At 41.8% G+C, this 25,964-nt stretch overlaps 2 protein-coding genes across 5 annotated transcripts in view; one reads left to right on the plus strand and one right to left on the minus strand.

Annotated features, from left to right (window-relative positions):
- Positions 1-25,964, minus strand: part of ERG (ETS transcription factor ERG) — a 155,868-nt gene that overhangs the window by 105,486 nt on the left and 24,418 nt on the right. For 3 of the 4 annotated variants that reach the window (XM_090122620.1, XM_090122634.1, XM_090122616.1), the window contains exon 2: positions 14,921-15,008. In XM_090122620.1, coding sequence (XP_089978746.1) covers positions 14,921-14,959 — 39 coding nt within the window. In that variant the 5' untranslated portion in view covers positions 14,960-15,008. Of the gene's footprint in view, positions 1-14,920; positions 15,009-25,964 lie in introns of those variants that run through there. The other variant, XM_090122638.1, reaches the window with a different exon arrangement.
- LOC149919941 (uncharacterized) lies at positions 3,896-6,572 on the plus strand. The gene has a single exon (XM_090122612.1). It carries the CDS (start codon positions 4,650-4,652, stop codon positions 6,570-6,572), a length of 1,923 nt encoding a protein of 640 aa, XP_089978738.1. The 5' UTR covers positions 3,896-4,649.

Genomic DNA, 25,964 nt, shown 5'->3' on the forward strand with positions numbered 1-25,964 from the left:
GGAAATAAATGAGCGGCATTACTTTCAGAGCATCCTAAGTTCTTATGCAGGATAACATTTGGGTTTTGCAGGCTATTTGGCAATTTACAGAAACAACAGTGCTCCTGTCACCATTTCTCTAGGGCAAAAAGGAAAGGATGCGTATATCTGATCAATAAACATAATTGCCCTAAGAATACACTTAAGTTACAGAAGAAGTTTATCCTAAGGAAACACGCTGGAAGTACTGAGATGCTGGCTACTGATTTGAGCTGCAGAAGAAATATTTTTTCACAGAGAGTTTAAACAAGCTTTTGAAAGTACACTGAGTCTGAAAATGTCACAAAGAATACAGGCAAAGACTTATGGCAAACGATAAAATAGCAAGTTGGTGGAATCTAATCAAATACCCATAACTATTTATGAGGTAATGTCTGTATTAATAATCTAAAGAAGGGAATTAAACAGCACATTGGTGAAAGATGTTACACTCCAAAGTCAACTCTGGGACAACACTGAGACTAGTGAGATAATTGAAAAGGGTCCTGAGATTAAAAGAGGCTAATAAAAAAATGAGGTTTCAGATATAACAAGAATGGTATAAACCTGAAATATGAGACAAAAAAAAAAACAACCGCTACAACTCTCTCCTCCACCTCAAAAAAAAAAAAAAAAAAAAAAAAAAAAAAAAGAGAGAGAGAAAAGAAGGAGAGAGGGAGGAAAGAGGAAGAGAGGTTTGTTTTTGAGTAGTGTATGCAGAAGAAAGACATGTTCAAGTTTGAAGCAGCACTCCCTTCCCATGGGCTGATGGAGAACCAACCAGCCTTTGGAATAAGCCTATCAACTCTAGGAAGCATTACTAGAAGGATAACAACATGATGATTTGTGATCAAGCAATAAGTACAGTTGAAAGAAGAGCTGGACACAGCTATAGTGTTGATGGGGGGAAAGCTGTCTGGCCCGCCTCACCTGAAAGAGGCTGTAACCAGAACTAATGTGGATAGACTGTGGGATGCTTGGCAACCTCCCTTGAGCTCTCCTTATATCGCTCTTTAAAAAGGTGAGGAGCAAAAGGCTTGTGAAATTAAGGGAGCTGGAATCTGAACAGAGCTGATACACAAAGAACAACTGAAGAGGGGAGAAGAGTGGATGAACGCAAAGAAACGTTTCATGATAATGAGCCTTGTGGAATAATCTCTCAAGGAAGAATAAAGATGATCTACTGATTGGAATATTTATGTCCAGGTCAAGGCAAAACACAAATTCAGTGAACATTTAATTGTAATTTCTTACTAAATAGGAAATTATCTCTAAATATCTGTGATAGCCCTGGGCAGGTGAGATGGTTCTTGTAACCACTTGCCAAGGAAAAAGGAGACTGTCACAGGCTGCCCAAGTACCATTCTGTTGGAGCCCCCTGAAGTTGGCCATCTCACGTTCCTTCCCTTCAGTTCTCAGCTGCAGTTACAAAACACAGCACAACTGCTTGAGCTAATGGAGTTGAGTGGCTGCATCTGTCAGGATGACTCTAGCATAAGGAGGCACCTCCTTTGTCAGTGGGCTTGAGAGAGATTTACAGGCAGGAAAACAAGTCTCACTCCAGGCTTTAGAGTGGAGAAAAGAGGAAGGGCCTCCACCTCTGTTTCCTCCTTGTCCTTGTCCCTGTCCCAAACTATCTGGTCTGTTCTTCCCAGCTTTTCCTTGTGTCTTCTCCCCACTTTCAGCTTACTATCCTAGGCCTAGTTTCCATAGCTGCCCATTTTATGATTTCTATTCATCAGCAGTAGAAATGTGCAAACTTTTATTAGGCTGGCTGACTGTAGAAGTGAGATTTGAATACATCTGATTCCACATACCAAAGGGTTAGTATAAAACATCACATTGAAAATGCATTTGGTACTCTTTAGTTTGCTCTTTCCCGCTTATGAAAAAGATAAATTTTGTTTAAAAATGGCCTCACTTAAGGAATTATCCATGCCATTAGTCCCCAGAACAATCGAGATTAAAGTCATTAGACCATCTCCTATCAAAAAATATACATTTCTTTGAACATGTCATTAACACTGTTTTCCATCTGGCTGTTGGCAGCAATCTTGGATTTGCTCCGAATTGCTGAAAGTTCATCAATTATAGTACACAGAAGCCATTATTTCTCTTTTCCTTTTGCAAGGAGGTATTTGCTCAGGCAGATAGAAGGAGGTAGAGTTCAGGGAAAAAAATACTGATGCAAGTTCTATGGCAATCGTTCTGCTACAGTACAGAATTCAAAACTTCTGAGAAATAAATAATGATTTCTGCATACAAGGAGATTCTAGTGTTCAAATACAGCAATGATTCTGGCATTATGACATGTAAATGATGTGTGCTGACATAGGGTGGAAGTAGCACACAAGATTTTAAGCCTGGCAGTTTGAGGGCTCAGTGAATGAGTGCTGGTGCAGAGGAATGTTATCCACATTCATAATAAACTCGTTTGCTTTATTTTACGAGAATCCAGATTAAACCATGCCTATCATTCAAACAAGATTTAACAACTGTGATCCAGCTAGAATAATTAGAAAGAAGCACTGTGAAATGGAAACAGTGTTGTTATCCTGTCAGTAGAAAAGCATGGGAAGAGCTTTTAAAGTTTTGCCAGAATAATGAATGAAGTACACGGTGAGGGGTAAGCAAAGGGGATGGATTTACAGCTACTCAGCAGCACCAACTTCATGGACTGCTGATAGGGATGCCTTTTCACATCTGTCACTGAGGGATGTTTGTAACCCATGAGAGGAGAGCACACATGCAGCAGTCATCCTGAAGCAGATGTCAGGCAGCAAGTTTGCAACCCAGATGAGCCACAGTAGCCTGTTCACCTTGGCACAGTAGGCCTAAGCACACCTTCTCTCAGCTAGAGATTATGGCAGGCATTTCATCCATGGGATCATCACTAATTCACACCTGTGGAAGGTCTGGCTTATTTTCCAACAGATATCAGCCCATATTTTTTGAAAGAGTGGGAGTATGTTATCAAACTGACTTCAGTGTTGACATATCATAACACAGTAGGATTATACACTCCATTTGGATTGCCTATTCAAGTACGCTGCCACTAGCTTACTTCAGGTGTGACTTTGGGCAAATTTCTCCTTATTTTTTGCTCAGATTTCCATGCTCTTGTTCTTAACTGAGTTGCCCAAATATCATTTTATAAGTAATGAAGGAAGTGCTTGAGCAGTGCAAGGAATCTACAAAGACAAGGCTCATAGCTTAGTCAAAGAGAGGTGGGAGGAAAACCCTGGCCTTTATGAATCAGTAAAATGAGAATAATAGTAACACTATCCTTCTTCCTTTCTTGTCCCCTGTGCCTGTTCAGGCAGAGACTGTATTTTGCATATAAAACTCACAGCATAACGGTATTTTAGAGCCTATTTAGAGATTCTACAATTCCAGAAAAAATAACAGATTATATCAGACCCAGAATATGCTCTTTAATTAATAATACTAGTGAAACAAGCCAGATTTAACCTAACACAACATATCAAGCTAATCCAGCAGCATCTCTACCCTGCCACAACTGGAATTCCAGTGTACATTTTGGCCAACAAAGAAGCTCTGAGATCAGACTTTATAATGCTTCCAATGGGATGCTGTGCTTGAAAATATGCATGTGACATCTAATTTGTAGCCCAGGCGCCTAAGTGATAAACTCAAGAGTAGATTTCAGAAACAGCTCTGAGGTAATTGTTTTATTTGTCCTGAGAAACCAGATTTTTATTTCATTGTAATATCATGTACACCTTTCAGAACTGGTGGCCTCAATTTGAAACCTAGAAGCAACGATCTCTAGTTAAATCCACACACAAAAAAAAAAAAAAAAAAAAAAGATGCTCATACATATCAGCTGAATTTGGCTAAAAGTATTGTATGTCTGTCATGGTTTTGGTTTTTGCTTATTTGACTTTCAGTATTCAACATCAAAACATCGTGTACTGGAAGTGTTAATGTTCTAACTCTACGTACCTATCCCTATACATTGCGGAAGTCACGGGATCTGACCCTTCCGGGGGGGGCGGTCTCTTACTGCCTGGCAGTGGGTGCTGGAGGGTGCTTTCCTAGCCGTTCCAAGCTTTTTCAGGTTTGACTCGGTCTCGGGAACTCTCTCTCATATCTTATTTCATTCATTAGTCTCAATTTCAATTAGATTGTATCATATTGTATTATTTTGTATTCCGATATCATAGTTAGTAAAATAAGTTTACCTCCATAGATTGTTGCCGCTGTTTCTTTCCTTTTCCCCCTTCCTTCCCATTTTGTGGGCCCAGGTGGGGGGTGGGGAGGGCAGGGGCATACTGCCCCCTGTCACGGGCATAAACTGATCCAGTTAATTCCGTGACAGATTTTGGTGGAGAATGCGGGCATAGCTGCCTTTTGTTTTTGGTTTTTGCTTTTTGGCTCTTAGAACGAATCTCGCTCTCTGCTCTTAGAGAGCTTCGTTAGGGAGCATTATCAGTAGTTCAGGTTTTGTGCTGGGAAACTTGACCTTGAAAGACCAGGCGTACTGCCAGTATTCTGGGATATTTGTAAACTTTGAGCACTGCTTAGTCTGGGTAGTGCCTTTTTTTCCTTTCCCCCCCCCCCCTCTTGTTAGTTTCAATTCATTAACCCTTTTTGAGCAGAAACCAGCGATGAACCCACTCTTTTTCGTGGAAACGCTGAGTAAGGGATTAAAAGCTATGGTGTTTCTCGCGACCTACTGGCGAATCATCAATGTCATCTTTACTTGTTGTGGAATGGTGTACGTATATAACTACATACGGGCACTGACGGAGACGCCTGTATGGTACCTATCTTGGTACCTATATGCAATGTTTAATACGAATTTTGACACTTGCATCCCGGATGGAATGACTAATTTCACAAGCAACTACATCCCAGATGGAATAGCTAATTTTACAAACCACACGATGTTCAAACCAGTTTCCAGGTTTTCCTTTTGGTTTATCAGACGCTTTTCCAATGCTGAGTTAACTCTCATGCTTGTGGTCGTAATATTACTCTCCCTGAATGTATTCCAATACAGGAATAGAAAGCAGAAGGAGTCTCCTCCAGAACCAGAGAATGCTGACTGGCAGGGAATATGGAGAGGTTTAGGAAAAATCTTAGAAGCATGGGGACCCGCAATGTCATGGGATTTCACTCTTGAGCACCTGTGGGATCCCCAGAAACTTAGCCAGTATTTGGAACAGGGGCAGTGCGGCTCAGGTAAATCTAAGGAGGTACAACTTATTTGGGGTTTGGCTTGTGCTTACCGTGCCATATATAATACTGTTTTGGAGAGAGAGAGTTTCCGAGCTGAGGTTCAAGCCAAAGGGAAAGTCAAATCTGATCAATTACAGGAGACACCAGTAACAATATCAGTTGCCCCTGTGGAGGGCAAGAAATGGAAACGAGTGTCCTCGCGTCTAGAACGGAAAAAAGAAGAAGAGGAGGAGGAGGAGGTGGAGGAAGATCCAGGTGAGGGGCCCTCCTCGAAACCACCAACATCAAGAAAGGCAAAAGGAAAAACTAAGAGACATGCAGAAGAGAGTGATGAAGAGGAAGTTTCTATTACTACTCGTCGGCCTCTGAAGATGACTGAAATCCAAGGCTCAAGAAAGGAATTTATACGGCGCCCAAATGAAGCTATCGTTTCCTGGTTAGTTCGCTGTTGGGACGACGGGGCCAGTAGCTTGTCTCTAGATGGTAACGAAGCTCGCCAATTAGGAGCCATTGCCAGAGATCCAGCTATTGACAGAGGAATTAGTCGATGTCTAGATGGGGCTGCCTCCCTCTGGGAACGAGTATTAACAGCCGTGAAGGAGAGGTACCCCTTCAAAAGTGGCTTGAAGCCTGTGACGAAAAGATGGGATACAGTTGAACAGGGTATCCAGTATTTGAGGGAAATAGCCGTGGTGGAAATGTTGTATGACCCGAACTGTGTTTTTAACGACCCACAAGGCCATGACCCTGAGAGAGTGAGAACAACGCGTGAAATGTGGCAGCAACTCACATCAACAGCACCAGCCAGATACGCCTCTGCACTATTGGCAGCATCGGACAGATACCAGGACCAACAGAGAAGCCCCTTAGTTTATGAATTGATTCTTATGCTCCAAAGCTATGAACAACAGCTACCCCCAACTCGCGCCGCCATCGCCGCCATCTCACAAATGACGGAGCAACTGAATGAAATGCGAGAGCAAGTGTCTTCACTGATGAATCGTGACAAACCTGTAGAAGTATCAGAAACGCTTGATGAAGATCAGAATAGTCAAAAGAGTCTACTGAAGGAGCTGATGAAACTAATACGGATTGAACTAACTAAAGACGATGAACCCTCCTTCTCAGGTGCAAAATCAAAAATCTCAGCTGTTAGAGGCAAACGCTCTCCAGCTCCAGGAAGGAATCCTACATCGCGACTTGCCTTGTGGCGTTACTTACGTGACCATGGAGAAGACATGAGGAAGTGGCACGACCAAGCTACTCATGTACTACGAGCACGGGTGAGAGAATTACAAAGCAGATCAACTGCCAGTGCAGTTGCTCCGGTTACCACAGGTAATGAATAGAGGGGCCCTGCCCTCAGTCAGGGGGGGGAAAGGGATAATAGAGTTTATTGGACTGTGTGGATCCGATGGCCTGGCACATCAGAACCACTGAAATATAAGGCATTGGTGGATACCGGTGCACAGTGCACTCTGATGCCCTCGACTTATGAAGGGACAGAATCAATCCATATTTCTGGAGTGACTGGGGGCTCTCAAGAATTGACTGTGTTGGAGGCCGAGATAAGCCTCACTGGTAGGAACTGGCAAAAGCACCCTATTGTGACTGGTCCAGGGGCTCCATGTATACTTGGTATTGATTACCTCAGAAGGGGGCATTTCAAGGATCCTAAGGGGTATCGATGGGCCTTTGGAATAGCTGCTATAGACACAAACAACATTAAGCAGCTGTCTGTTTTGCCTGGCCTGTCAGAAGATCCGTCTGTTGTGGGGTTGCTACAAGTAAAAGAGCAACAGGTACCAATTGCTACAAAAACGGTGCACAGACGGCAGTACCGCACCAACAGGGATTCCTTGCTCCCCATTCATAAGTTGATTCGTCAACTAGAGAGTCAGGGAGTGATCAGCAAAACTCACTCGCCTTTTAACAGCCCCATATGGCCAGTGCGTAAAGCCAGCGGAGAATGGAGGCTGACGGTGGACTATCGTGGCCTGAATGAGGTCACACCCCCACTGAGTGCTGCTGTGCCGGACATGTTAGAACTCCAGTATGAACTGGAATCAAAAGCAGCCAAATGGTATGCCACCATTGACATTGCTAATGCCTTTTTCTCCATTCCTTTGGCCAAAGAATGTAGGCCACAGTTCGCTTTCACCTGGAGGGGTGTTCAGTATACTTGGAACCGTTTGCCCCAGGGGTGGAAACACAGCCCAACCATTTGCCACGGGTTGATCCAAACTGCATTAGAACAGGGCAGTGCCCCTGAGCACTTGCAGTACATTGATGATATCGTTGTGTGGGGTGATACAGCAGAAGAAGTCTTCACAAAAGGAGAGCGAATAATCCAGATTCTTCTGCGTGCTGGTTTTGCTGTTAAGCGGAGCAAAGTGAAAGGACCTGCTCAGGAGATTCAGTTCCTAGGTATAAAGTGGCAAGATGGCCGTCGTCACATCCCGACAGATGTGATCAACAAAATCACCGCTATGTCTCCACCCACTAGTAAGAAAGAGACACAATCTTTTTTGGGTGTAGTGGGCTTTTGGAGAATGCATGTTCCAAACTATAGCTTCATTGTAAGCCCCCTTTATCATGTGACGCGAATGAAGAATGAGTTTACATGGGGCCCTGAGCAGCAGCAGGCTTTTGAACAGATTAAACAGGAGATAGCCCGTGCCGTGGCCTTAGGGCCAGTACGGACAGGGCAGGATATAAAGAACATCCTCTACACTGCTGCTGGAGAGAAAGGTCCCACTTGGAGTTTGTGGCAGAGAGCCTCAGGAGAGACCCGAGGCCGACCCCTGGGATTCTGGAGTCGGGCCTACAAGGGGTCGGAAGAGGGCTACACTCCAACTGAGAAGGAGATCTTAGCCGCGTATGAGGGGGTTCGGGCTGCTTCTGAAGTGGTCGGTACTGAAACACAGCTCCTTCTGGCACCTCGACTACCAGTGCTGAACTGGATGTTTAAAGGAAAGGTTCCCCCTACCCATCACGCAACTGATGCCACTTGGAGTAAGTGGATTGCGTTGATTACGCAAAGAGCGCGGATGGGGAACCTCAGCCGTCCAGGAATCCTAGAGGTCATCATGGACTGGCCTGAGGGTAAAAAGTTTGGAACACCAGCAGAAGAAGTATCACGAGCTAAAGAGGCCCCACCATACAACGAATTACCAGAAAATGAAAGAAAGTATGCCCTGTTCACTGATGGATCGTGTCGTATTGTGGGAAAGCATCGCAGATGGAAATCTGCTGTGTGGAGCCCCACACGACAAGTTGCAGAGGCCACTGAAGGGAAAGGAGAATCAAGCCAATTTGCAGAGGTAAAGGCTGTCCAACTGGCCTTGGATGTGGCTGAACGGGAGAGGTGGCCAATGCTTTATCTTTACACTGACTCGTGGATGGTGGCAAATGCTTTGTGGGGGTGGTTACAGCAGTGGGAGCAAAATAACTGGCAAAGAAGGGGTAAACCTATTTGGGCTGCTGAACTGTGGAAAGATATTGCTGCCCGAACAAAGAATATGGTCGTGAAGGTGCGCCATGTAGATGCTCATGTGCCCAAAAGACGGGCTACTGAAGAACAGCAAAATAACCACCAGGTGGACCGAGCTGCCAAAATTGAGGTGGCTCAGATAGACCTGGACTGGCAGAACAAGGGTGAATTATTTCTAGCTCGGTGGGCTCATGAGACCTCGGGCCATCAGGGGAGAGATGCAACATATAAGTGGGCTAGAGACCGAGGGGTGGACTTAACTGTGGATGCTATTGCACAGGTTATTCATGACTGTGAAACATGTGCTATAATCAAACAAGCCAAGAAGATGAAACCACTCTGGGAGGAAGGGCGATGGCAAAAGTATAAATATGGGGAGGCATGGCAGGTTGATTATATCACCTTGCCACGATCCCGCAGTGGTAAGTGTTATGTGCTTACCATGGTAGAGGCGACCACTGGGTGGCTTGAAACATATGCAGTACCCCATGCTACCGCCCGAAACACCATATTAGGTCTTGAGAAACAAGTCCTTTGGCGACATGGCACCCCAGAAAGAATTGAGTCAGATAATGGGACTCATTTCAAAAATTCTCTTGTAAATACTTGGGCCAAAGATCATGGCATTGAGTGGATTTACCATATTCCCTATCATGCACCAGCTTCTGGTAAAATCGAACGATACAATGGGTTGTTAAAAACGATGCTGAAAGCAATGGGTGGCGGAACATTTAAGCACTGGGAGAAGCATTTGGCAGAAGCCACCTGGTTAGTCAATACCAGAGGATCTATCAATCGTGATGGTCCTACCCAATCCAGCTCTCTACATACCGTAGAGGGAGATAAGGTCCCTGTTGTACACGTAAAGAGCATGTTGGGAAAAGCAGTTTGGGTTCTTCCAGCTTCTGGAAAGGGCAGACCTCTCCGCGGTACTGTTTTTGCCCAGGGACCTGGATCCACTTGGTGGGTAATGCAGGAAAATGGGGATGTTCAATGTGTACCACAAGGAAACTTGATGTTGGGGGAGTGCAGACAGTAATTCCATGTATATAGACGTGTGCGTGTGATGCATTTGTAATCATTTTGTTTGTTTGCATATGTGTGTATATATATATATATATTAAGCGTGATGTAGTGATGTAGAATAAGGGGTGGAATGTCATGGTTTTGGTTTTTGCTTATTTGACTTTCAGTATTCAACATCAAAACATCGTGTACTGGAAGTGTTAATGTTCTAACTCTACGTACCTATCCCTATACATTGCGGAAGTCACGGGATCTGACCCTTCCGGGGGGGGCGGTCTCTTACTGCCTGGCAGTGGGTGCTGGAGGGTGCTTTCCTAGCCGTTCCAAGCTTTTTCAGGTTTGACTCGGTCTCGGGAACTCTCTCTCATATCTTATTTCATTCATTAGTCTCAATTTCAATTAGATTGTATCATATTGTATTATTTTGTATTCCGATATCATAGTTAGTAAAATAAGTTTACCTCCATAGATTGTTGCCGCTGTTTCTTTCCTTTTCCCCCTTCCTTCCCATTTTGTGGGCCCAGGTGGGGGGTGGGGAGGGCAGGGGCATACTGCCCCCTGTCACGGGCATAAACTGATCCAGTTAATTCCGTGACAATGTCCTCTTTGATTAAGCTATCTGGCACATAAAGAATTCCCCTTCTCAAGTTCTACCAGACAGATGAAGGCTATACAATCCACAAGCACCTCTCTTCAGCTGTTGCCATTCAATTGTCTCTTCCTTTATCCTAAATCTTAGATCACCAAGAAGCATAAAATCCTGGGTACAGGCAGGCCAAATCTTTCATCAGATCAACATTGCTTCAATGAATTACACCCATATACTCCAGAACTGAGTTAATTCCCAACAAATATAGTAATTTGCTTGCCTACACTGCTGTAACTTGGACTCTTCTGCTCCCAACAAGGAGAAAACAAGCACCACAAACTCTTTTTTTTTTCCTGAGAAACAGTTTAATGAAATCCCTACCAGTCATGGCACAAGCTAACTAAAGCCAAGTAAGCATTTGGTCTTTGCAAACAAGACTTCTGGAAGAAGAATTTAACCCTTAAAAAAACTCATAAGTTTCATTAAAGAGTCAGCATTCACAAAGCATATATCATTTCTTTAGCTTGGCGAAGAGAAGGCTCTGGGTAGATCTCATTGTGGCCTTCCAGTACTTGAAGGGAGCACATAAAAAAAGGAGGGGAAAAGCTGTTCACAAGGGTGGATAGTGATAGGACAAGGGGGAATGGTTTTAAATTGAGATGGGGAGGTTTAGGTTAGATATTAGGAGGAAGTTTTTTACACAGAGTGTGGTGACACACTGGAACAGGTTGCCCAAGGAGGCTGTGGATGCCCCATCCCTGGAGGCATTCAAGGCCAGGCTGGATGTGGCTCTGGGCAGCCTGGTCTGCTGGTTGGTGACCCTGCACACAGAGGGGGGTTGAAACTGGATGATCATTGTGGTCCTTTTCAACCCAGGTGATTCTACGATTATGATTGCATATAAAATGCACATCTGAGATAGGACTGGCAGTGTTTCTATTGTTACTAAAACTATAATTTAATCAATAGAAGAAAAAGAAAACCAAAAGTTTAAAAATGTATATACAAAACAATTAGTCTTGCCCATTCAAAGAGGCAATCCAGGCACTGACTTCTTCAAAACATTTCTTTTGATGAGCTGTAACTCTTGCAAAGATGTTTTAACTAATGCCAGTGTAAGCAGCTAGATCCTTATGTAGCTTCAGTGACTAAAACTGGGCTAGTAGAAGTGATACACTTTCCTGGTGAAAGTGGTATCCAGAATTTCCATGCAGAACCTCATTTCAAAAAATAGGAAAAATAATGTTCTTAAAGTGATGCTTAGTATATATAAGACATCTATTTTCATGATGCTTGAAATTTTCTGTTGGTGACAGAAGGATCTTGACCCCCTGACAGCACAGACAAAAATATTCCTTAATATAATGCTTAATATTAAACACTTCATAGCTCCCAATTAAAATGATAGCCCCTTTTGATGGCATGGGGAGGGTGAGATGTGAGAACAGAGCAGGCTGCAAATGTCCTCTCTACAGACTTCTCTGCAATTTTCAGACTCCTGAAAGAAAATAAATTCCAGAAAGTGAGAGGATACACACATTTTGGCATTAACTCAAATGTATTGCAGCCAATCCCTTTATACTAAATAAACTATACACATGACTTTCCAAAAATAATTTGTTAATTATAATTGCAGATACCAGAAAGCAAAAATTTATTTGTCTACCTTTAAATCAAACACAAACCTATTTTTTTAACAGTTTGTCATTAAACCAAACTAATGCTACTATTTTAACACTTTAATGATGTCAAAATTTATTAAATTAAGGTGCTGAATTTGAACCCAGAAACTGCTGGGCACATACTCAGTTTTATTAATGTGAATAGTCTTATTTATTTCATCCCATTCAAATGTATCAGATGTGTGGAACTGCTTGAAGATCAGGGTCAAAATTCTCCATATTTTGAAAACTGGGGCTAAGGGTCAAAACATATAACTCCTTTTTTTTTGTCCACATGAAATGTTTCTGTCTTTTATGTCTTGGCATAAAACAAGCCCATGGCCCAGGTATAATTATGCATTAGGGAGCAACAGGAACACAAGTTCACCAGATCAATTATGAATGATTCATTTAAACTGAATGAAGCTCTCAAACAAAATGAGGACAAATATTCCCCTAACTGGACAAGATCTGCCTGGGTGTTGAAGTCAGGCTCATACAACTTCCCATTCTGAAATGTGTCACAAGAGTTGTTAGATTGGATTACGTTTCCTCCTGGTAGTGCAACAGGCTGTTTTCAAAATAGACCACATGAGAACTCACATAATACAAATTAAATCATCCTTGCTGAAAAAAAGATGTCTCTGAATATTCATATTGCCATATTCATTCATCTTTCACACGCATTTCCTGCACATGTTCAGGAAGAAAAATTTAAAACAAAAATCTGTCAAGTCTTAATAATTCAGACGCTTCCTAGAAAGCAGTTTTCAAAGTAACAACTCTAAATGTGCACGAATGAGCTTATGTCTGCTTATTCAAGGAACAAAATACCAGCAAAGAGTAGCATATGACTTACGTGATGGAGTAAGTTAAATAAAACTATATCAAGGAAGACTGCAATGAACCCCATATGTTCAACCTCACCATGGCAATCAGAGGCAGAAAAGATCATCACACCAAATAGTCTTTTCTATGTCCAATGCACACTACTTTCTCATGGCTTACTTTTAAGAATGCTTTTACATCTGATTTTAAAGTCTAAATGAATGGCATTAATGGCATCTTCCTGAAGAATGCGCTTAGACCAAAGCAGACCCTAGTTACATAAACAGAAATGTGAAGGATTTGAGGTTTATTTGGCTAGTTGTCCTATCCCAAGCAGAACATTCGAGTAACTTGAATCTTCACACCCCACCTCAATGTAGCAACAACTTGTGTCTGCTGTTCTGCTGAAAATACACTCCTAAAAGTTCCCTTGAACACAGCTTTGTTGCAGAGATTTTTGTGCAGCTCTCTGTACTCAGTGTAAAAAGACACACACATGCGCAGCCTTGTTCTCTCAAACTCTAACTCCCATTGTAAAACAAAACAATACAAAAGCCTACTTTTTGGCAGAAAGCAAGAAACTGAGTTCTTAATGTTCTGGTGTTTTTCTTACTATTAGTGTGGACACTTAGAAAGCGTGAAGAGGTTCTATATCCCCATAAAATGTTTGAATTCTTAGTGGTTGAGATGCAGGTGATGAGACATGCAGTGGAGAGACTGCTTATATAAAAACAACGAAGTATCAGAAGACTGTGAGGGTGTTGGGTTTTGGAAAACTTGTATAGACTGAATGGATGAACTCTCATACAGCTGCCCTCCATTCCAGTATCTAAACACAATCCAAAAATGCTGTAGGGAGTTACACAGAGAGGCTTTTCTTATTCCCTATCTTTCTACAGGAAAAGTGAGCTATTTAAAACAACATTTCATTTTTATTCAGTTAAAAATAAGTTGAAAAATGAAGCTTTTCTACAGGGAGCTGCTGACTGGTAGATAGCAGCTGGCTGAGTAGAAACGCCATGAAAGAAGTTGTTGCAGAAAAAGTAACTTCAAGGAAGGACAGACAGACAAACAGAAGGGTGGACAGAAAGAAAGAATAAAAGAAAGCTATTCACTGGCAGCCTGCTTAGCGTGGCTGATCTCTCCCTTTGATTACAGCAATCTTATTTACCAGCAGTGCTCTCACATGGCAGAGACCACGTGAATGATAAACATGCGGTTTCATCATATTTTTTGTACGTGAGTGTAGGCTGCTTCTCCCACCTAAGACACTGCTATGTGAGTATCCTTTTTACTTCTGGAAATGAATTGCTTTTCACCTCTAGAAGCAGCCCGTTTCCAAACAAAACCTCTAGGTGATAAAGCAGCAAGGCTAAAGTAGAGCACCACCCCCACTTGGTGAGGTTCAGGTGCTATTTACAGGCAATATCAAAAGAAGTCTTATTCATAGCAGCACATCACCAGCTATGCCTGCTAAAGGTAGCAGGCTCCTATTTTTCTGAAAAAATAAATAAATAAAAGATAAAAGAACACAGTAATAATAGTAAGAGTTAAAATAATAACAAAGGAGCTGAAAAGTAATGCAGTGCCTTCTGAAGTGTAGCAAAGCAATCCGGTTGTAAGCCTGTATAGCACAAGTTCAATGTCTGTGCTCCTTTGATTTACACAGAACTAGGCCCTGATTTTTTTCAAAGAGGTGTTTGTTTGTCTTTGGCTTTTCACATTGTGCTTATTTTCCTTCCCCATTAACTTCTGCCCCTGGCTTTCAAGGACCAAAACAGGGGGAATATGAATTCAGAATTTTCCAAGTAGGTGTTTTTTATTACGCGTATCAACTATTGTAGTATGATCAAGGGTTTTTAAGCTTGGAAAAAAAGTATCCTCAAAATGTCCACACACTTCAGAACACATTAAAACAGGTGTCAGCAACAAAGTCTGCGTGACTGACTCATTCAATAACAAATATCGAGGAATAAAAGACCCGGTGCTGCACAGTAGTACAATTTATAAACATACAAGAAGACTTGCAGTATGTATACATATTCTTTAATTTTATCGCTCTCAAAACATCTGAGGACTCACAGTAAACAGGAAACTAACCTTGATGTGAGCTGCTGGATCTGGGACAGTCTGAATCATGTCCTTTAACAGGCCAACGTGTTTACCAGAAGCTCAGATCCCAAGGCAGCTGCATAACCAAAGAAACAAAAGTGATATGATTTTATTTTAAAATTTATTTTTAATAGAAATCTTTTTCTTTTTATAGGCAGATAAACACGTTTCCTTCCCCAGACCTCCTCAACAACCAGCACAGCTGAAGCCCTAAGACATTTCTGTATAGTCTGGAAGGATACATTTCATATAGGAAAAAACAGCTGAAAATTCTCATGGAAAATTAGTCTTTATCTCTAGTGAAGGATTTTCCCAAAACAAGAGCTCTGGGGTGTGTCATGCACTGACTGCACAACACTATTAACCATCAGAGATACGAAGAATTTCCAGAATCTCTTCTTCCCAAGGTAAAAACATATACAGCAGGACTGGGACAGATCCGGTGCTGACAGAAATATGTATCATTTCACTAAAGTTTTGTCCATTTACAAATGCTGCAGAGCTGATCCAGCCACTCAATTAACAGCACTTCAGAGCATCTTCTGGGATCCCTTATCCATGTCTAGAAATAAAACACAGATGGGCTGGGGCAGGTGGGAGACGTTTGTCTGCATGTGCAGGTGGTGAGGGATCATGAAAACAATTATAAATAATAACAATATATAATTAGAATAATTACACATTGTACAGCAAAGTACTGCTCAGTAAGTAGAACATTAATTAAGGCTTATAAGTTGGGATCAATAACTCAGAAAATTGGAAAACTGCTTACAAGGGTGAATAGTGATAGGACAAGGGGGAATGGTTTTAAACTGAGACAGAGGAGGTTTAGGTTCGATATTAGGAGGAAGCTTTTCTCTCAGAGGGTGGTGACGCACTGGAACAGGCTGCCCAAGGAGGCTGTGGATGCCCCATCCCTGGAGGCATTCAAGGCCAGGCTGGATGTGGCTCTGGGCAACCTGGTCTGCTGGTTGGTGACCCTGCACACAGAGGGGGGTTGAAACTGGATGATCATTGTGGTCCTTTTCAACCCAGGCCATTCTGTGATTCTATGAAAACATATGGAAAAATGTAAGAACGTGAATGGCATTTAAAGTAATCTGTCTTTTTCTCTAGAAGGCTCTCTCTAGAAGGCTGAAAATATTCACTTCTCACACAGTTACCTTTTGCCCATGACCTTGAACTTCTGACATCTTTTAAGGCAAGGCATATCAGAAAAACAATCTTCTTCTTCAGTATCTCCTTCTTAATTTCATTATCTGTTCTCAAATCTGCACTAACTTGCAGATCAAATTGCAGATAGCTTTTATCTATTTATTCAGGCAAAATGCTGATAGAGTGACACCGACATGCAGTTTGCCCCAGAATCAGTCCTCTTGATGTAAAGAAGCCAAGTGTAAACTATGGTATACAGTACTACAGAGTGCAATTAAAGATATCTCTATTTAGATCTTAGAACCAGATTTGTTTCCCTTCAAATCAATGAAAATCAAGTACTTAATTATGGAGCTTATTATGGAAACCCCAACATGAGCCAAATTCCCATTTGGATTAACTTCTTTCTTGCATGCTTTCTTTGGGTGATCGAATGGGATACTGATGTCAAAACTTTCAGCAAAGATATTTCTTTCCAAGGAACATAAATACCTCCAAAAGCAAGAGATGTTTTTTTCAGTAAAAGTAAACTTTCAACAGCAGTGTTGTTCAGATTGAAGTCATATACGAACACTAACAGTACTGACATGCCTTTCAGTTCCCTTATTCCCTTCTCTAGTAAATCCACACCTGTCATGTTATTGATTCAATTTACTGGATTCATATTTTAAGATTTCAAAAGATGTTAGACAGAATCTGGAAACTACTAAATTTCATTTAAACTGAACAGGAAAATATTTTGCACCCAGCCTCTCCAGAAATGCTCCCTGATGTTCTGGATCAGAAAGCTTTCAGAGCTCAGGTTTGCTTAGACCTATTGGAATGGCCTGGGACTTAGAAGTTGCTTGCATTACGCCAGGCTAGCATATCATAGCTTTCCTCCAAGAAAACAGATCTTTTGCAGGAGAGAAGAAGATGGAGACCATTTGGAAGCTGGGTGCCAGCTCTGTACCACACAGTATGGGAATTAAAGACAAGCAGACATAAGCCAGTACAAATTGCAAAGATGCTTTTGCAACTGCTCAGTCCATTTGACTTTTTTCCTGTACTGCTGTACAGCAGTGATCCCAAAAGGAGGAATTATGCTTTGAGCTCAACCTTTGGCAGTGTATCCATGTTTCTCTTCTGGATATTCATTCATGCCTCCCCTACAGGGGAACATATTTTGCAAAAGGCATGACTTTTGCCTTACTACTTTTGCAAATCATTGTTTAAAAGCCGTGAAAGTACTCCTTCCTTTTTCCAAACAGAAATATCATTTTAATTATTCAGCTCCACCTTTACTGGCTGGAGCTGGACGCTTCCAGACATCTGGTACTAACTTTCTGAACCAGATGGTACTTATTGCCAGAACCTCCGCCACCCCCACCCCAAATTTCACGCTGGTGGTGTTTGTGTTTGACAGTCTGTCACAGGGCTGGCATGTGGCAGCAGATTTTGCCCTGTATCCCCTAGCTGGCATGGCACTAAGTCAAAAGTCCAAATGACACCAAAGTCTGGGTTAGGGAGATATCTCTTTCCAGGGAACTGAAACATGGAAATTCTAATGCAGACCAAAAACTAAGTGTTCGCTTGAGTGATTTTCTTCACCAGAGCTGAACTCTGAAAGGATATTCATAGCCACAGAGCAGGTTTCCTTGCAGTTGCTGGCGTCACAGATTGCTGTCATTAACTCTGCTCAGGGGAGCACCTCCTGTGACTTACAGGGAGGAAGGTCCTCCTGCATCAGTCGTTCTATGGCAGGAAAGCAGCCAGAGCTGTGTGTGCCACTTCCACTGCTGGACTCCATGCAGGAGTGGACAGTGAGGCTCCAAGGTCAGGAGCAACCTGTAATTTTAAGCTGATGCAAATGCATCAAAAGGGCACAGAATTATGTATGGCTCTAGAGTTCACCAGATGTGATTACATTGCTCTTTCTTTTTACAGTCATATCAAAAGGATTAGACTTTTTAACAGATTCATACACTGCCAAAGTACTGAGAGATCGAACATCTTCTCTATCTGGGGAGCAGCATACACCTCTGGATTTCCACACCGATGCTATCCAACCTCCTGCCATGCGCTTTCCTGCTTGCAGATGGAACACAGGTTCTTTTTCAAAGCAATGTTCACCAAAACAACAGCTGGTTAGGTGAACAAGGCTCAAAATGCTTACCTGCAAAAAGTATAGCATTCAAAATATAGTCATAAGTGTATGTACAAAACACTGTGGAAATACACACAAAAAAAGGACTGCTTAATTAGCAGCAATCATCACACCAGAAATGCTGGACCAGATCGGTGGCACTGTGAAAGCAAGGATGATATTAAGTGGTTATCCCAGAACAAGCTGCACAAGAGAGAGCAGAGCCAAAGCACTACTTGGAGAACAGTGTCTGTCCCAGAAGATGCCTGGACCCGTGCTTCCAAGGTGACAAGGATCTGCACTTTACAACTACATGAATATGAGACAGTGAAAGGTTACGCACGGCACACAGCACTGGAAAGCTGCACACACACATCCACGTGCTGGAGTGATGAATAATGCCGAGTGGCATTGCAGAGAATTTCTACCGGCATGACTTTGGGATGTTTACCATTACTCACAGGAGGTGAATCCGTCAGCAGTTATGCAGACTATCCCCAGTGAGTGCCAGCAGGACTTGCAGACCCTCTCCCACTATCATGCAAGCTGTATTTGTCACATACTTTGTAAAAACTGATGTTTTTCAGCTGTTGGATAACTTTTGCAATGTGTGACTCTGTCCATTTCTGGGTAGCTTTTTTTTTTTTCAGGAAATCTTTCTCTGGACATCTGGGTCCTACTAGCACTGGTGACTGTTTAAGTGAGAGGAAGGCTGTAATTTCCAAAAGGCATGTAAATGTGCTCCTCATGGTGTTTAGAAACAGTGCAAGTTACTACTGCCTCAACTCAGAGCTTCCCTTCCTGTGCAGATGAGTGCCATACGTGGACTTTTCAGAGTGGGAGCTCTTGCATAGTGAATTTAAGACAAATTTAGGCTTGCTAAACTTTAGATATATCAAACAGATTGGAGGAGCTTCAGGGATGAAAACCTGAAAAAGTGTGCAATCATTTACCTTGTGCTACAGCTATTTTATTCATATTGTATGAGTCTTATTGAAATTACGTAATTAAATTACTACATTATCAAAATTAGGTCCTTTAATAATAGTACAAAGATAAGAGGTGAAATTTTCATCCACTGAAATAAACTGGACTTCTGCAACTGTCAGAGACAAGCCAAAAGTTCACTCACTCCAGCTCTGTTTGCATGTGCAGAACTCTGGAGCAGAAGTCTGTTGCCAGCATGCAGGGAGGGAAATGGCACAGAGAGAGAAATCCTGCCATACCTACCAAGAAAAGGCATAGAACTGAGGACGTGGGATGTTCATACCTCAGTGTTTTTAAACCAGGGCTATGATGAACAGACTGTGAAATACAACTCCTCCAACTCAGGGCCAATATTGACCATACGCTATTACAAAGCAGAGCTGTGTAACATGGGCTTAAAACTTTCATGTTTAGCTTGTGACTGACTATAACCACTTCAGTTGTTGTTTTCTTGCTTCTTCTGTTGTGACCTCTCTGCAGTATAGCAACACCAACAGTAAAACCCTGCAGAAAGATCCTTCTACATTCAAGAAATACTGCTGTCAAAGGCAGTTCATCTGCAGTCAGTGTGTATTGCTGTTAGGATAAAACTTCATGACTGCAAGTGGATACTATGAATAAAAAAACAGCAGCAAAGGATGAGAAAACTAAAACATAAAAAGATGCATCCATCAACATTTGTACAGCTTTCCAAACTCAACTAAAACATTTTGCACCCATCTTGCCTTTGCAGTATCACCTACAAAGGGTGTGTTTTGCACTCTCTGATGTGCCTACCTGAAAGGATGAAATGATTCTAAGTGGCATTTATTGTTATTTTAGTAAATTAGGATTAATAGATCTGTACTAGGAGAGGTTGAAAACTCTCCTTCATGCAACATTAACACTATGTCCTTTAGTCAGAGCAGGGTGTATCCAAGAGCACAACATCCTCTGATGGGCCCCCATTCAGCAGCAACCTCTCCCTGCTACAGCACACCATGATGCCCAGGACCAAGGGTGATGTGAGGAGTGTAGAGCACATGCTGGGCTGCAAGTGGCAGAGAGCTGAGGGCTGTGCCTGCCATCCGTGGGCTTGGAGTGGTTTAAGCTGCCCATAAAACCACAAGCTGAATGTTACCGTAAGCAAGCCAGTAACTGAAGAATGAGCCATGTGTCACCACCTGTTTGGGTGGGCCCAGATGGCCTGAGTTTATGGTTGGCTCTGCACTAATAGCAGTACTATAGATCTAGGGGTGCAAACGAATCTATCCATCTGAAGATGTGTCTTTGTCATCTATGTCTATGTTTGGAGTTCATCAAAACGGAAAGTGGATTTTCTTCTGGGATACAGAGCACATTCCTAGTGAGTTAAACTGTGATTTGGTCATACAAGGAGTTAAGTATATCTCATAATGAATGAACAGAGCTCCCCTTCTTGGAGAGGTCAGTCTACCTAAGGGGAAAAGGCAGAAAATGGTCTACCTTCCTTCTCCTTGAATGTGGAGCCTGTGGAGAAGGCACATTTCTACCCTACCACCCAAATCTATCAGTGCAGCTACTGCTTATCTTAAGTTCCAACCCATGATCTCAGGGGAGGATACAGCCCTAAATTAGCTCATTTACAGTAGAAACTTTAGACTACAGCCAAAAATATTTGTTTTTATTAGTACTCCCTATATAGTACGCCTTTGACCAATAACTTGTTTTATTTATTTTTTTGGCAAATTACCATGGTCTTATTCAAAGCCATAATGAGGATTATATATCAAAGTGGAATGCAGAGTAGCTATTCCTGAAACTCCCAACTGTGTATAAAAGAGTCTGGAATTCCCCAAACACTATCTCTTCAGTCCAGGCCACTTACAAATGTGGTTAACATGAATGAAGTAATATCGTCAGAAAGGAAGGAGACTTTTGAGTCACGTCTGACACATTTTAACTACATCAACCACTTTCCATAGCTCAAGGTTTTGACTGTCTTTCTTAATACCATGCAAGGGTGTTTGATAATGATTACTCCCTGATGCTTATCCTGTTACAGGATACTTATACACATGCACAGGATACCAAGGGGAGAGCAACGAATGAATTCAAGACTTTGTGCTCTCCAAGTGGAAAACCACAGAGTTCACCCGAAAAGTTGCCAGATCAAATGAAATTCCTCCTTGATGCACTTTACTGCCTTTCTGTCTCACGCTGGAGTTGTCCTGTCAGATTTCTGTGTTTGGCTATTCAATCTCAACACAATTCTATGCATGGCTGAAGGTGTTTGCTATTTGGCTCCACAAGAACAAGACACGAGGCCAGAAAGTAGCCAGCACACAGTTTCTGTCTGCAGGTTATTATTATGGACCTTACAGAAATATGACTTTCCAACAAACCTAGTGACAAATTGTAACCTTCTAATAAACATTCATTCCACCCTTGGAACATGGGTCTCTTTCAAACATTTTAACCCATCTCCACTTAAAATTACAGCTGTGGGAAGATATGCATCCTGTTATCAAATGAATTAATGAGAAATTATCTGGAGGCTGAAGTCACAAGCTAAAGAAAACTGATATCTCTTGAGAAAAGATAAAAGCAAATGAGAGTAGTTTTTAGAAAGTGAAACGAGATGCAGCTCACTAATAACAAATTACATAGCAAACTCCTGTAGTGCACATTATCAGCTCCTTCAAACCTTCCTTTGCTAGTGACTCTTGCACCTAAAGGATATTTCTTTGGGGAAAAAAAATGAAGATATGGCATTCAGGAAACATTTAGATGTTGTATTTTGGGACATAGTGTAAGTGGGAAAATATTGGTGGGGGGTGGATGGTTGGAGTGGATGATCTTGGAGGTCTTTTTCAGCCTTTGGTGGTTCTTTGATTCCATGAGTCTGTGATTCAGCACACAGTGCTTGTACCTGGATTTTGCAGGTTAGAAGTAGCTGAGTGAAACTGGAGGACAGACGACATGTGGGAGATTAGACTGGATGTGCTAGCTGCCCTCTAGCTGTGAGATACCTACGCCTCTGTTTTTCTTTTGTTCCCAAGAGGTCTGTTTCTAATAAGGCCATGGAAAGTGCTAGGCAAGAATCAGTATGTTTTGCATCACACAGAGTTCAGATGATATATTATTTTTTTCAGCCACCGTTAAGTATCCGGTACAAACTGATGGCATATATTGAATAAGAGTAAGCAATAGTATTTTTAAAAGCCATAACAAGTTTTGTCAACACCTCACAGACTTTTTGAAAACAGTTACTTGATTAAATTTATATAATCAGAAGTTACATACACCATGCACTTTCAATAATTACTGAGTATATTAAACTAGCACAATATTTATTGCACGTTATTCACACTGTTCTACCTATAGTCCTGACCTGCTACAGTTAAAAACAGTAAAATCTGAAGAATCTAAAACTAGATTTATGAGAGAATCAAAGTGTAATGCTTAGAAATATATGAGCAAGAAATAAAAAAGGACTAGCTAACATTTTCTCAGCATCCTATAAATTTCCTTAGTTGTCATATTTAAGAAATGTATATGCTGTTCAGGAACAGAATGTACTGGCACTGATTGCATGCAAGTATTTGCTTTGAGGATGAAAGAAAAGTTCAGTAAGCTGCACCGGAAAGTTGTTCTCCCTTTTCTCCCCCTAGGTTTCTGGGGGATACTTTTTTTTCTTATGAGGAAATACCACTTTTAATAAGCAGTATCATTCTGTTGTTCTCTCCTGCGTGTATGTGCTCTTGTTGGCCCAAGTGATGAAAACAGGAGAGGCAGTTTTGTGTGCTGGGCAATTCGCCCACAAAACAGCTCCACTGAGCACCTCTTTGAAGCTATCACAGAGCGTCAGTACATCCTGTACATCCCAATCACAACCTGCCAACCCATTTCTCCTGCTGAGGGGCCTCCCTCTGACACTCTCTGTGCTGGATTCACTCAGTTGTCTCCTTCATGGGTGGGAGCAATAGAAGACATCTCCTGGGCACATTTCTCCAGGGGAGTGGTGGGTCTCAAGGGACAGTAATGATCCTGTCAAGCCCTAAATCAAGATTGACAACTTTTCCAGAGCAAGTCAAAGAGCAGTCCACTCACTAGAGTACCATTCATCTCTGTCAGTCACAGAGAACACGTGACAGACTTGGGCATGCAGTTTGTCGGTTTATGGACCTAAGGTGTTCCAAGAAGAGTGAAAAATGGCTCTATATTTGGAAAAATTCTAGAAGGAAGTCTGAAGTCTGACCTACCCGTGGGCACCCTCTGAAAGGGAAACATTAACAGGCCATCAGCTGAGGTGTCTGAAGCAGGTTTCTCCAGCACAGCTTAGTGTTCAGAAGCATTCATGGTGCCTGCCATGTATAGGCATCTCCTGGAGAAGCAGAAGAGGGGAGTCAGCTTATAGGACAGCAGCAGGAGAGGGAATGGATAAATCATCAGTGAAGGGATAAGCAAAACTCAACAGAGAGGTCGATGGAGAAGCATAGCTGAACCATCACGATCCTCTGCAGGATTTCTGGTCTTTTGAAATCCCACTTGTTTTAATTCAAAATCAGGACTTAATGGAATAAATGTGGCTTACAGTCTAGACTTTCAGTAGATGCAAAAGGAAGTTTAGGAACGGAATACAAGAGAGTTTTCTTAAGCAGTGGGGCCCTTTATATTCAGTTATTCTGTAATTAGTTGTTTTTATTGACATGAGGCATACAGATGGGCTTATACATTGCTATAGAAAAACAACCACATTTTATTATCTTATTACATTTATTGTCATGCCTTCCATCATGACAGTTTGCAAAAGACTAGGACCCAGACCCATTTACATTACAGTAAACAGCAAAACTGTCACAGATTTCAGCCATATAGGATCAGACTCCAACTACTATAAGGGCATACACGGTTGTGCCTGAAAGAAGCACCAACTCTGAATAGAGAACACTGATGCAGAAAGTAGATTGTTCCCAGAACTGGCAGAAATGTGTAGCTATTTTAGAGAAAGAAGTAACTCAGATTACTTAGGAAGCCTGTGTAACACCTTCCCCTTCTGTACATGGTAAGCTCAGGACTGTATTTAATGTCTGGCCCCTTCATATGACCCTAAACAATACTATCATACTCCATACAGCTGAAATAGTCACATGGTTCTTGTGCTTCTAGCAATTCAACACCTCACAAGCCTTAAAGTGGAAAATGGAAATATATGCAGGGAGATATATGCATGACATAAAATAGTTCAAATGCATTAATAAGTACCTGGGCTACTTTACATTGCTGAGAAACCTGTTGGGGCTGGAGCCTGTTACACTTGAGCCTGCAGGGATCAGGCTCACTAGACCGGCAGCTGACAAGAAAGCTGTGCATTCAAATTGCCCTGCTAATATGGAAAGCTATAGAAGCTTATCCATGCTAGATGAAAGCATCTGGGAGATAAATTCAACTAGTCGTAGTACTCTGTGGTAGGCAAAATGCTTCTGCTACCTGAACTTATTTATTTAGTAGTCAACACACATCACCAAATCACTTGTAGATATAACTCACATAACCTACATGAGGTCTCATATGAGCTTAACATAGATTGTAGCCCAAGATGGTCATCCTCTCTTTCATATTGTTCAGGCATACGTTAGGACATCTTTGCACAACAGACATAACCTGAAACTGTTTAGAGTACAAGAAAGCCTTCCTTCAATATTTTTATGATCCAAAATTTTACTTTGTTCTCTCTCTCCAAAACAACAGATGCCATCTCAAATTCTCCTGCTAAACAATGGTGAGAAGTAGATACATTGAAATGAGGAAGATTTTATATGAAAACACTGAAGAAAAAAAAAAAGTGAACAGTTCCTAGGTGTAACAGGAACGAGGGAAAAGCACAATGTGAGGGTGAGAGCAAGGAAAAAAATAAAGGGAATTATTTGTTGCATTAAAAAATGCTAATGGTGCAGCTTAAGGTTGCACTTCTGGGAAAGACTGGCTGAAATCCAAACAAATGTGTAGCAATATAAAAGTTTATTCTAAACTTGGACTCTACGGTCAGATTTTAAACCATCATAAAATCTCAGAATTTTAAAATCTAACTCCCATTCTTACTCTCGACAAGAGTTGAGAAATATTTCATTCAAAAATTATTCAGACTTTCTGCAAATTGTTTATCCTGAAACCCTGCTGACTATTCTGTGCTAATTCTGACCAAATCCAGTAACAATCAACAGTGCTGACTGTAATTTGAACACATGGCTTTTGTGTCAGCTACAGTGATGCTGTTAACAGACCTGACGTATTCAGTGGGATAACAAGCAGAGCGTTGCCCTGGGGTCTCCCACATAGTGAGCCTCAGCTCCAGCATGGAGATCTAGCAAAAGAGAACCAACCCAGATGACAAAGGTCTTTCAAAGCAATTGTAGTGTTGAACTGTGACCCTTCAAACATCTTCCTTGTTGACAGGACTTAAATGTAGTCCAAATTCTACCACTGGTCCTTTATTTGCCCTCCAAGCAACCCTTTCTTCTCCTTACCAATGGAAACTCTCCCACGGGATGCCACAAATGCATCTCCAGAGAACCAAGTTAATCTCCCCCTTCTAGAGCACACATGGAAATCCTACCTCATGCTGGGACAAGATGCTATATTTAGTTAGCAAGATTCTATCATATGCTCTCTGCTCCCTGCTGCACCTCTCTGTTTATGTGGTGGACCATGCACAAGCACTTGGTCAGGAGAATCACAGAGAAAGGGAGGCTGGATGGGACCTGTGAGTCATTTGACCTGACCAAATACAGTAGGCTGCTCAGG

The sequence above is a fragment of the Phasianus colchicus genome, chromosome 1 (genome assembly GCF_987193195.1).
Source record: "Phasianus colchicus chromosome 1, bPhaCol1.hap1.1, whole genome shotgun sequence".
NCBI classification, from domain to species: domain Eukaryota; kingdom Metazoa; phylum Chordata; class Aves; order Galliformes; family Phasianidae; genus Phasianus; species Phasianus colchicus.